This window comes from Artemia franciscana, chromosome 1, assembly GCF_032884065.1.
Source record: "Artemia franciscana chromosome 1, ASM3288406v1, whole genome shotgun sequence".
Lineage (NCBI taxonomy): Eukaryota > Metazoa > Arthropoda > Branchiopoda > Anostraca > Artemiidae > Artemia > Artemia franciscana.
The window spans coordinates 42,784,495-42,798,246 of NC_088863.1; the positions used below are offsets into that span (position 1 = coordinate 42,784,495).

The following is a 13,752-nucleotide window of genomic DNA, read 5'->3' on the forward strand; positions in this document are numbered from 1 at the left end:
GTTAGTCTTCTTAACATTAATTTTCAAACCTATTCTTGCACCCTGAACTCCCAAAACCTCTAAGTTCATTCACTTTTGCTCGCACTTTCATCCTATATTTCAATAAGAAAAATGATTATCAATGTCTAGCTTTGTTGGACTAAACTCTCAAAATCAAAATTAACAAATTGAGGCTGAAAACAAGCATTGATATAAAAATGATAAAATCAGATGAAAAGCTACCATGAATCCGTCTTGAGGAAAATGGCCGCATCTCTATCTAATATTATATTACCCATTTTTCTTGTGCGACTGACCTAATGAGCTTAGAAGTCGTTTACGACTTCCATTGCGGTATCTTGATGAGATCAGATCCTTTCCCAGCGTTGACGTGAAATGACAGAAGATAGCCATTATCAGCAGCAGCTCCATCGCAAGAACTAAAAAAAAGAATAAATTAGGTCATAGAAATCAATAGGTTGACTGGATAATATAAAGGAACAGAGTAACTTTAAATTTAATATTAGTAGAAAGACATGCTTCCATCCACACTTGAACGGTCCTTTTTCTTTTCTCTGTTTTCTTATGATTTTTCTTTAAAGACTTCGAAATTTTTTTGCTTTATTCATTAACTACTCTAGTGAACTGAGCAGAGCTTATAAATTTGAAGTTTTATGCGAGAATACTTACATAGATTTTTCTTGCTTCAGCTTGAATTGTATTCCTTGCCTTAAAAATCTGCTCATCCCTATTTTCTCATTTTGGCCCCTGAAAGTATCGCTTCCACTCGTTTTTAACCGGTAAATTATTATTATTTTTTTATACTATTTAATTTTTTGTCCAGTTCAGTTTTCACCATTTCACGCGTGCAGAGGCCTCATCCTCTTTGATACCTTTTATGCAACAGCATGGACTTTCATATTTGTTTTATCTTTATTCAATTATGCGTGTTGGAGGAAAAATGACCATGTTGATTACATGATCAGGAAGCTACTAATATTGGACAAATAGCTTCCGTTCGAAAAGGTTTTGCAATCGTAGAGCCTTAGCCCCTGATTAATCTATGTTCCCTATTTTAGCTTATTTTGTGATTCACCCCTCTCCCCTCAAAATCAGTGATTATTTTCTTTCAAACAGTTCGTGGTAACGAAGTGTACTAAGGTGCGACCCGGCTCAATAGTAAACGAAACTCTAAAAAATGGAATTTTGATGCTAATAGATACATCAAAAGAATTAGATTTTATGATGATTTTAAATATATAAGTTTAATCAAATTTAGTCGTACCCATCAAAAGTTACGAGCCTGTGAAAATTTGCCTTGTTTTAAAAAATAGGGGGAACCACCCCCTAAAAGTCCTAGAATCTTAACGAAAATCCCACCATCGCGTTAAACGTAATAGAGAACCCTACTGTAGAAGTTCCAAGCTCCTAGCTACAAAAATGTGGAATTTCGTATTTTTTGTCAGAAGACCGATCGCGTTTATCCGTTTATTTTATTTTTTTTATAAAATATATAAGTTTATTTTATATTATTAATATAAGTTTATTCTATTGTTTTAAAAATTAGAGTTGTCACAAAGAGTCAAACTTTAGCGTAAAGAGCGAGGTGTTGAGGAGGGGACAACCCGTTCCATATACGGAATAATTTCTGTTTTAAGTTTTATGTCGCTCCTTACTTTCAGTTGAAAAAACTTGTTTTTTATTTAATTCCTTTTAAAATAGTAATAGCTTACTTTGCTTCAAGGAGTCTTGATTTTTTTTTTTTCATTTTAACTCGTTTTTGAAATTTCCTCCAAAAACTTGATTTTTTTTAATCAATTCAATTACGTCCACTATGCGCTTATAAACCCTTGGAAAATCCACACCTCTTATGAAAAAATTATATTTTAGGTCCTTTCTTCACGAGGAATTGTATTCTCTCTTCCAAATATCCTCCACAGCATATGTTTTATTTATGTAATGTGAAACTCTTATGTTTCTTCTGTTTTTAGTCAATTATGCGAGTTGGAAGGGGATATTCACGCCTTGTATTTATGTAATCAGAAATTACGGTCGTTAGAAAATAACTTTCAGTTAGATTGACATTTGAGATTGATTGACTTAGTTCGAATGACGTTTTCTTTCTTTTTTTCTTATGATTCGCCCATTCTCCCTCTCAAAAAATTTATTGTATTATTTGTTTAATTAATGATAATTGCTTCTTTTCCTATAGTGGGTGAAAGCCTTTCCTTTTAAAGATTAGTTTAAGAAACTTTTTTCGAGAAGCAAGTTGTTTCAAAGAAAAGTAAAGAGCTCTATTACACCAAAAATAGGCAGAAATAGTATAAAATATCTTCGTAGCCTGAAAACACCACAAATCACCGTCAATACTTGAATGAAGCCCAGAACGAACAAATATCACAAAAAATAACCAAGTCAAAGTCAAAACAAGGAGAAGCTGACTAGAGTAGAACTGACAATCCCTATGCCTTCTCAAGACAAGAACAGAATTTTCACTTTCCTGAAAACAAAAAACCTTCTTAAATGTTTTCACTTTGTTGTTTAATAAATTAAAAACCTACTAAAATTTAAGGAATAATATCAGTATATGATTATTAAACTTTCAAGTTCATTTTTAGTTCGTTTTTTTTTTTTCAATAAAGTACAAATTATTTCCTGACCTTAGAAAGGCATGGGGGTTGTCAGCCCAACTCAAATTAGTTTTTGCTCGTTTTGAGTTTGAGTCGGTTATTTATTGTAATTTCTTTCGTTTTGGCTTGCATTTATATTCAATTTAAGTTTTTCATATTAATTTATGTTCGTGATTTATTGACATAGTCTTTTTCATGGAAAAAAAATAATATTATATCCTTTCGTTTTTCTATAAGAATCCACACTTTGGCTTGCTGGAGAAACTTCTCCAACAATTTTTAAGACAAAAATAGTATTGGTCCAATTGGTTTTATAAACTTCAAGTTGATCTGAAAAATAAAACTTAATACCATTCACAAAAAATTGTATCTATGCTCTTTGAAATCCTTGATACACTTACGCTCTTTTGATTTCTTTAAATTGAAAGAGCAGAAGTAGTAATAGTATTAGCCCCGAAAGTTTCAACTTAATGCCCTCAGTCGCTTTCGAGATTTTGCTGAGATGTCTCACTCGCAACAATACGCGGGGTGCCTTTTAATTTAGTTTTAAAGTAATATTTGGTTTTAAAGTTTAACGGTGCAAACTGAGGAAGGTTGACATACCCGATAACCCAAGAGACATAGTTACTGGACCATTCTACTATGCTGAAAAAATGGCAGTCTTAACATTTTAATTGAATGTGTTAGGAAAATGAATGGGCCTGGGAGGAGGGCAGCTTGCCTTCAAATAGCTATAAAAAGAGCACTAGACTAGAGCTTTTATTTACCAATCAAATTGCCTCTTTTAAAAGTTTCAATTAGGGAGACTGGGGCATCGTGGACACTTTTTCTTAGGATTGCCAATACCTTTTCTGTAAGACTCTTTTTTTGCACACCTGATTTTTACCAACATTAACTTCAGTATGTTGACTTTATTCGAGCCATGGATGACCAACTTGTACCACTTACCAGATTATCATGGAAAGTGATCAAATGAAAAGCAGCAACAGTGTCTTTATACCTGGATTACCGGGGTATAATGGACACTTGGTATAGGTAATTTAGACACTGATGTCCGTTATACCCTGGGTTGTTAAAGTCTGAAATAGAAAAGCTGCTCTATTCACTCTTAAAAGGCGCTAGAGCTTTTTGTTTCCAATCGAATGATTCTCCTCGGAAGCTTATACGAGTGTCCCTTCTCTAAAACGTTATATGTTAATAATAGGCAACTGCTATATATTTTAAAGCCCTTGCCCTGACAGATGTATAGGGTTCCCCCCCACAAAAAAAAAATACTGGACCTCCCAACTATGCTTAACAAAATAACTGCCTCAAATTTTTTGATTTGCTGTGTTTGAAGAAATGATGGACTTGGGGGTACCGTTTTCCTCTGGTCGCTTCTGACTCTTAGAAGGGGCATTGGAAATTCTAATTTTCAATGGTATGAATCCATTTTGGATTTTCTACAGCAATTCTTCTATACAAAGTGCCTTGGTCAGAAAAAATACATTGTGCAAACATCGCTCTTTACTTAGGCAGCACTATTGATCTTTTTATTTTATTTTAACTTGATTTTCAAACAGTTCGTGGTAACGAATTGTAGTAAGGAACGACCCGGCTCAATAGTAACCAAAACTCTAAAAAATGGAATTTTGATACCAAGAGCTACATCAAAAGGATCGCATTTTAATGTTGGTTTTAAATATACAAGTTTCATCAAGTTTAGTCTTACCCATCAAAAGTTACGAGCCTGAGAAAATTTGCTTTATTTTAGAAAATAGGGGGAAACACTCCCTAAAAGTCATAGAATCTTAACGAAAATCACACCATCAGATTCAGCGTATCAGAGAACCCTACTCTAGAAGTTTCGAGCTCTAATCTACAAAAATGTGGAATTTTGCATTTTTTGCCAGAAGGCAGATCACGGATGCGTGTTTATTAGTTTATTTGTTTTTTTTTGTTTTTTTTCCCCAGGGGTGATCGTATCGACCCGGTTGCCCTAGAATGTTGCAAGAGGGCTCATTCTAATGTAAATGAAAAGTTCTAGTGCCCTTTTTAAGTGACCAAAAAAATTGGAGGGCACCAAGGCCCCCTCCCACGCTAATTATTTTCCCAAAGTCCATCGAGAATTTGTCATGGGAGAAGAAAATTTCCATGAAGGGAGAGCAGGATTTACTAGCATTATTTAAAAAAAAACAATTAAAAAATAAATGTGAAAAAGCTTTTTCAGCTGGAAGTAAGGCACAGCAATAAAACTTAAAACAAACAGAAATTATTACCCATATGAGGGGCTCACCTCCTTCTAATACCTCGGTCTTTACGCTAAAGTATTTTTAGTAATTTCAACTATTTATTCTACGGCTTTTGTGATTCAGGGGTCATTCTTAATGAATTGGGATAAAATTTAAGCTTTAGTGTAAAGAGCGAGGTACTGAAGATGGGGCGAATCCCCTTATATATGTAATAAAAACATGAGAATACAAAAGTTCTTTACGTAAGCTAATTTATAAGTTACGTAAATCTTTTACCAATAAAAAGAATCGTAAAAAATTAAAAGTTCTAGTTGCCTTTTTAATTAGCCAAAAAATCGGAGGGCAACTAGGCTTTGTCCCCCGCTCTTTTTTTCTCAAAATCATTCGATCAAAATTATGTGAAAGCCATTCAGCCAAAAAAAAAAAAATGCAAATTTCGTTTTGATTATTCCTCTGCGGAGAGCCAAAATCAAAACATGCATTGATTCAAAAACGTTCAGAAATTAAATATAAAAAAACAAGTTTTTTTAACTGAAAGTAAGGAGCGACATTACAGAAATTACTTCGTATATGAAAGAGGCTGCTTCCTCATCAACGCCCCGCTCTTTACGCTAAAGTTTTTTACTGTTTTAAAAAGAAGAATTGAGAGAAAGAGTCAAACTTTAGTGTAAAGAGCGGGGCGTTGATGAGGAAGCAGCCTCTTTCATATACGAAGTAATTTCTGTGCGTTTTAAGTTTTAATGTCGCTCCTTACTTTCAGTTAAAAAAAACTTGTTTTTTATTTAATCTTTTTAAGAAGCGACCTATAGCCCTTTGGAGGCCTTCAATGGTGTATATTTGCCTCTTTAATTAAAAGTAGAATTAATGGGGGCTCATGAATTTAACAACACACACAGTCCCTACTCTTTTCTTCCTTCAATGATTTAAAATAAAGAATAAGTTTAATGGCGATCCCGCTCAGGGCAAGACACAGGTGCATGTTACGTAATAGGGAGGGTTTTCTAAGAGATGTATGACTTAATTACGTAATAGGGAATGTTTTCTAAAACAAAGAAGTGCTAATTACTTAAAAACCTAGGAGGGCCATGGCTTATTTACTTCAGGATTTCTTTGGTTGCTACGTAATAGGCTTTGGGTGTTACAGCCTAGAGGATTTTCTTCTATAGGAATCTACTAGGGCCAGGATTTCTTTAAGTCAGGATTTCTTTGCTCGTTATGTTATGGAGGTGTGAGAGTCCGTTAGTCAAGTGAAGAAGTTTTTTAAGACATTTCTCATCAAGATGTTTTTGCAAGACTTTTCAAGACATTCCAAGACACTTTTTAAAATATTTTTCTTCAAGACGTTTAAAGACATTTCAAGATAATTTCTAGACATTTTTCTCCAAGACGTTGCTAAGTACGTTTAAAGACATTTTAAGACGTTTTTAAGACATTTTTGTTCAAGACGTCTTTCAATACGTTTCAAGACATTCCAAGACATTTTTAAGACATTTTTCTTCAAGTCTTTTTCAAGACGTTTCAAGACATCAAACGTAAAATCGTGAAGAAAGGAAGAAAACGAGGACAATAAACAGCCAGTAAAAAAATTGAAAAACTATGCAAATACTTCGGTCAAGACCTCCACTTGACCGTCCTCAGTGCAGAATAAAACTGATAAAAATATAAAAAAGCAAAACTTAAAACAAAACACAAACTAAAATAGGAGGACCCTTTCTGAGTAACGGTGAAGGGGTAACTTAGTAATTCTGCACTGAAGACAGTCAAGTGAAGGTCTTAACCGAAATTTTTGCATAATTTTTTGATTTTTTCCCTGGCTCTCTATTGTCCTCATTTTTGTTTGTATTGCAAACAAAAAGTTGATATTGCATGGGTTTGGGGAAACAGGGCTAGGGGAGCTAGCTGCTTCTCGGATCTCTTTTGACTCTTTGAACTAGAATTTTGAATTTCCAATCAAATGAGACTTCTTCGAAGTTTATACGAGCATTAATTCCATAAGAACCATATATACCCCTAAGGCATAACTTAAAACGCCTGCCCCTTAAGCCCTGGGGAGTTGTGTCGACATTTGGAGTTATTGTTATCTGAACTTTGCACTATTTTTAACAATATGGCTATCTCAAAATTTTTATCGGATGTATTTGGAAAAAAAGAGGCGTAGGTGGAGTGCTAGTTGCCCGTGTATCTCTTTTGACTCTTAAAAAGTGAACTAGAACTTCCAATTTCCAATCAAACGAGCCCTGTCTGAAGTTTTTAGGAGCATCTCTTTCACAAGAACCATATGTGTCCCCAGGACATAACTTAAAACGCCTGCCCCCACCCCTGGCCCTGGGGAATTGCGTTGACACCGGAGCTATTGCTATGTAATATTTGAACAATTTTTAAAAAGAAGGCTATCTCAAAATTTGTATCGGATGGGCTTAGGGTAAAAAGGCAGGGGGTAGTTGCCCTCCAATATCTTTTGGCTGTTAAAAATTGAACTAGAACTTCAAATTTTTAATCAAATGAACCCTCTATGAATTTTATACGAGAATATGTTCCATAATAACAATATATGTTTGGAGGGAAAAGGTTGGGGTGGTGGCTAGTTACCATCGGATCTCTTTTGACTCCCAAAAACTGAATTAGAACTTTCAATATCCAATCAAATGAGCCCTCTAAAGTTTATACGACTATCCCTTCCATAAGAACCATAAATGCCACCAGGGTATAATTTACATCGCCTGCCCACGGGCCCTGGGGCTGTGTCGACCCTAGAATTTTTGTTCTATTATTTTTGAATTATTTAAAAAAAACTGGCTACCTCAAATTTCTTATTGGATGGGTCTGAGGAAAAAGGGCGTGGAGAGGAGGGCTAGTTGTCCTCCGATCTCTTTTGACTCTTAAAAAGTGAACTAGAACTTTCAATTTGAAATAAAATGAGCCCTCTGTGAAGTTTATACGAGCATCCCTGCCATAAGAACCATACATGCCACCAGGGCATAACTTACAACGCCTGCTCCCCGACCTGGGGAGTTGGGTTGACACCTGAGTTTTTATTATCTGACCTTTGAAATATTTTTAATAAAACGGCTATCTCAAAGTTTTTATCGAATGTATTTGGGGAAAAGGGGGAGTTAGGGGGGGGGGGCTATTTTTCCTCCAATCTCTTTTGACTATCAAAAATTGAAGTAGAACTTTAAATTTTGAATCAAATGAGCCATCTTTGAAGTTTATACAAGCATCACTTACATGAGAACAATATTTACCCCCAGTGCATGACTTGCAATACCTTTCCCATGCCCTGAGGGGTTGTGTTGACCCTGGAGTTTTTGTTATATGAATTTTGAACTTTTTTTGAAAAAAATTGCTATCTCAAAGTTCTTATCGGATGGGTTTCAGGAAAAAAGTGCATGGAGGGGGAGGGGGTTCGTTGCCCTCCAATCTCTTTTGACTCTTAAAAAGTAAACTAGAACTTTACATTTCGAATGAAACGAGCCCTCTCTGAAATTTATAGGAGCATCCCTTCCATAAGAACCATATATGCCCCCTTGGCATAACTTACAACTTCTGGCCCTGGGCCCTGGGTGGTTGTGTCAACACTGCAGTTTTTGTTATATGATTTCTAATTTATTTTGAACAAAATGGCTATCTAAAAAAATTCCGGATGCATTTGTAAAAGAAGGGCGTGAGGGGGATAGTTGCCCTACGATCATTTTGGAATCTTTACATGGGCACTAGAACTTCCATCATTCAATCAAAGGAGCCCCTTTCGAAGGTTATGGGACGACCCATTCCATATTAAGGGCCTCTGGGAAGAAAACAATTAAACACTAGAGCCATATGGCCTTTACCATAATCAACGCTATAGCATTGCCACTCATTAAACTAAATGTCTCCCACATAGAGATCATGTACAGGCGTTTTCAGGAGGATTTTTTGGTTGGGGGCAGGGGTTGAGAAGAGGGGAATATGCTGGGGGAAGTTTCCATCGAGGAATTTGTCATGGGGGATGAAAATTTTAATGAAGGGAGCGCAGGATTTACTAGCATTACTTATAAAAAACAATGGAAAAATAAATGTGAAAACGTTTTTTTTCAGCTGGAAGTAAGGAGCAGCATTAAAACTTAAAAGGAACAGAAATTATTACCCATATGAGGGGCTCACCTCCTCCTAATACCTCGCTCTTTACGCTAAAGTATTTTTAGTAATTTCAACTATTTATTCTATGGCTTTTGTGATTCAGGGGTCATTCTTAATGAATTGGGACAAAATTTAAGCTTTAATGTATAGAGCGAGGTACTGCCGAGGGGGCAAACCCCTCATATATGTAATAAAAACATGAGAATACAAAAGTTTTTTACGTAAGCTAATTTATAAGTTACGTATATCTTTTACTAATAAAAAGATTCGTAAAAAATTAAAAGTTCTAGTTGCCTTTTTAATTAACCGAAAATAGGAGGGCAACTAGGCTTCCTCCCCCGCTCTTTTTTTCTCAAAATCATTCGATCAAAATTATGAGAAAGCCATGTAGCCAAAAAAAATAAATATGCAAATTTCGTTTTAATTATTCCTCTGTGGAGAGCCAAAATCAAAACATGCATTGATTGAAAAATGTTCAGAAATTAAATAAAAAAAAACAAGTTTTTTTTTAACTGAAAGTAAGGAGCGACATTAAAACTTAAAACGAACAAAAATTACTTCGTATATGAAAGGGGCTGCTTCCTCATCAATGCCCCGCTCTTTACGCTAAAGTTTTTTACTGTTTTAAAAAGAAGAGTTGAGAGAAAAAGTCAAACTTTAGCGTAAAGAGCGGTGCGTTGATGAGGAAGCAACCCCTTTCATGTACGAAGTAATTTCCTTTCAAGTTTTAATGTCGCTCTTTACTTTCAGTTAAAAAAAAAACTTGTTTTTTTTTATTTAATAGACTTCAGAGACGGCTCATTTGATTGAAAATTAAAATTTCTAGGTCACTTTCAAAGAGTCACAAGAGATCTGAGGGCAATTAGCCCCCTCCCCCATCCCCACATTCTTTTTTCCTAGAGCCATCTGATAAAAATTTTGCAATAGCCATTTTGCTAAAAATCGTTCAAAGGTCAGATAACAAAAACTCCGGTGTCAACACAGCCTCCTAGGGCCTGGGGGCAGGCGTTGTAAGTTGTGCCTTGGGGATATATATATATCTAATGGAAGGGATGGTCGTATAAACTTCAGAGAGGGCTTATTTGGTTGGAAATTGAAAGTTATAGATCCAAGGGCAACTAGTCTCCCCCTTCACGCTCATTTCCCCCAAACCCATCCGATACAAATTTCGAGATAGCCATTTTTTGAAAAATAGTTTGAACATCAGATAATAAAAACTCGAGGGTTGAAACAACCCCCAGACCCTAGGGCAAGTGTTTTAAGCTATGCCCCGGGAATGTATAAGGTTTGTAGGTAAGGGGTGGCCGTACAAACTTCGAAGGTGGGTCATTGAATGAAAATTGAAAGTTCTAATTAGCTTTCTATGAAGTCAATAGTGAACAGAGGGCATCTACCCCTCCCCTCCCCCCCCCACACACATACAACCTCTTTTCTCCAAATACATCCAATGAAAATTTAAGATAGCCAGTTAGTTTGAAAGAGTCCAAGGATCAGATGACAGAAATTTCTATTTCAACATAAATCCTCCAGAAGCCCAGTAAAGGCTAGTAACTTCCTGTTGGGTCAACTAAGGTTTTTATGGAAGAGGTGGTCGTTTAAACTTTGGGGGGACTCAAATGATTTGAAATTGAAAGTTCTAATTCCCCATTTAAGAGTCAAAAGTGATCAGATAGTGAGAAGCCCCCTCCCCAACCGTGTTTCCGAATTGCATGCAATCGAATTTTTTGAATAGGCATTTTGTTCAAAATAGACCAAAGATAATATAACAAGAACTCCAGTGATAAAACAGCCAGGTAAGGGTTTTAAAATTTGCCCTGGTGCATATAAGGTTTCTACGGAAGTCAAAGGTGATCAGAGGGCAACTAGTCCCCCTCTCCCGAGGCTCTTTTTCTCTAAATGCATCCAATCAAAGTTTTCAGATAGCTATTTGTTCAAAATGGTTTAAAGATAAAACAACAAAACCCAGGGGTTGACAAAACCCCCTAGAGTCCAGGGTAAGTGTTGTCAACTGTGCCCCGGGTATATAAGGGTTGGTCGTATATACTTCAGAGACGGCTTATTTGATTGGAAATTGAAAGTTCTAGTTACCTTTTTAAGAGTCATCAAAAGTGATCAGATGGCATCTATCCCCCCTCGGCCCTCCCCCCAAACGCATCCAATAAAAATTTAAAATAACAATTTTGTTCAAAATAGTTAAAATTTCAAATTACTATAGAAATCCTCCCTAGCACCCATGACAAGAATTGCAACTTATTTACGTCGTAAGTTTTTAAAAATCAAAAGTGCTCAAAAAGTAACTAGCCTTGTGCCTTTTTTCCCCAAATGCATCTTATCACGATTATCAAATCGCCATTTTGTTCAAAATAGTCCAGAATTCAAATTATTATAACTTAGGGGGTGAGAATTTTCCCTAGCCCCTGGCAGGTATTGCAACTTATGTGAGTTTTCCATCATTAGAATATAAATTTTTTTGGAAAGGGTTGTGGTACTAACTTTGGGAGGGGCTCATTCGATCGGAAATTGAAACTTCTAGGTCTGTTTTGAGAGTCAAAAGTGATCACTGGGCAACAACCCCACGACCAACTTTCCCAAAGGGTATCCGCTTAAAATTTTGAGATAGCCATTTCGTTAAAAATAGTCCAAAGGCCAAATAACTACGTTTTTCAGGATTGACCTTCCCCCTCAAACCCCAGAATAACGGCTTTGAGTTACGGAACTTATTTATTGTTACTTTGTTTACTTTGTTGCTTGGATTTAGCGATTTACGTGGTAGCTTCGATTTATTTTGCAAGGGCTGTAAGTTATGCTAGTTGCTTATTATTACTTTGAGGCTTTGTCTATTTTGATACCTTGTTTACTTAGATGCTTTCTCTACTTTGATACTTTGGTCTTTTGATATTGTTACTTTGATACTAGTTTTGATATGTTTATAAAAGTTTGATGTTGAAAAAAATCTTATTTTAAAATAAGGATTTTTTAAACTTGTAACTTTTTGCATTCAAAAAACAAGCAAAAATAATATAAAAAAACTTTTTACACATTGAAAAAATTAAAAAATTACAATTAACAAATTAAAAATTTATACTTATTGCAACATTGAAATTAAAATGAAAATTGCAGTGAAAGCAGACCAGGATTTACCAATAGGCCCGCTAGACCCTGCGGTTTTCACTATTCTCGACGTTTTGGCGATTTCCACGAAAAACTTTCAGAAACTGAGTGACAAAAATATTCGGGCCTAGAAGCGTCAAAGCTTCAATTTTTCCCTGGGTGAAAAAAAATCTAGATCCGGTGAGCTTTCAATAATTAATACCATTATATATAAAATATTCATTTTAATTTTATTAGTTCTTGTCAAAACCGCTAATGTATTTTCGAACAAAAATTAATAGAAATAAAGAATTTCAAAAAATTTGAAACTTTGGCAATAAAAGCAAACAGAAATTAATTTCTTTTAAACTTTTCGAAAAAGAAGTTTTCTAAAGAAAAGTAAAGGCCATGTTGATGACGTAATAGGTTTTAGACTTTACAGTGAGAGAAGGAGGCAAAACCCAGACTCTTGTTTATAGAGAGTTGTGTTTGTTTCTAGCTTGATTTGCATATTCGATTTAAGTTTCACTCGTTATAAGATTTATTTACTCATTTATATTAGTACATATTTTATGTTTGTTTACTATGATTGTTTATTTATTTTCTGTTCCTTTCGTATTTCATTTATGCTTCAATAGCAAAATGTTTTTGTTCGTTTTAAGCTTAATCTGGATATTCAACTAAAGCTTTACTCGTCTTAAGATTAATTTATTCATGTATATTAGTACCTGTTGTGTGTTTTTTTATTATTGCTTATTTTATTCCTGTTCCTTTTGAGTTTTAAATAATGTACGCTTCTATTTCCTCTATTCTTAAGTTTAATATGGCCTTTACTTATCTTTAGAAAACTTCTTTTTCTGAATTTTTTTTTTTTAATATGTGAAATATCGGCAATTTGAGTAGCTTATAGCCCTTTCTTCAGAGATTAATTAACTTTTAAGAAACATTAAAACTTAGAAAGAACAAAATTATTGTGTATACGTGGGATTTCTCCTCCTCAACACCTCACTCTTTACGTTAAAGTTTCTTAGTACTTTTAAAAAGCTTCTTATTGTTCTAATTAAAAGAACATAGTGTTTTCAGGATCCGTTCTTACAGAATTGGGACAGAATTCGAACTTTAGCGTAAGGAGCGAGATGTTGAGGAGGAGCAAACCCCCTTATGTATATAATAATTTATGTTCGTTTTAAGTTTTAATGTTGCTCCTTACTTTTAGTTGAAAAAATATTTTATTTATTTATTTTCTGACCGTTTTTTAGATAATACGGTGACGTATGGCTACACCTTCACGGAAAAATCCCTCTTTTTGGGATTTATTTTCAAGACAATTCAGTCCTGGTGAAAATTTACCCCGGGCACTTACCCTTAACATCTCCATGCGTAGCATTTAATCAGCAGAGAGAAAGCAAGACATAAGAAGAATTTCGTATAGGAATTCCCCCTTTCCCCTTTTTTCAAAAATCAGGCAAATTCTCTCAGGCTCATAACCTTTGATGTTACATATTTGAAATCAACTTAAAAAACCAATTCTTTTGGTGTATCTCTTGGTATCAAATTCTGTATTTTCGAGTTTTGGTTACTATTGAGCCGGGTCGCTCCTTACTTACAGCTCGTTACCACGAACTGTTTGAGTACTGAAACCAAAAGAAACAATAAGTTGACAAATCTGAACACCTTGAAATACTTTTTTTCCAAAATATAAA

The 13,752-nt window shown here is 34.9% G+C and overlaps 1 protein-coding gene across 3 annotated transcripts in view; it reads right to left on the reverse strand.

Annotated features, from left to right (window-relative positions):
• The window catches only part of LOC136029983 (uncharacterized), a 79,750-nt gene that overhangs the window by 53,552 nt on the left and 12,446 nt on the right, over positions 1-13,752 (reverse strand). For all 3 annotated transcript variants that reach the window (XM_065708573.1, XM_065708581.1, XM_065708563.1), the window contains exon 2: positions 297-419. In XM_065708573.1, coding sequence (XP_065564645.1) covers positions 297-411 — 115 coding nt within the window. In that variant the 5' untranslated portion in view covers positions 412-419. The remainder of the gene's footprint in view (positions 1-296; positions 420-13,752) is intronic.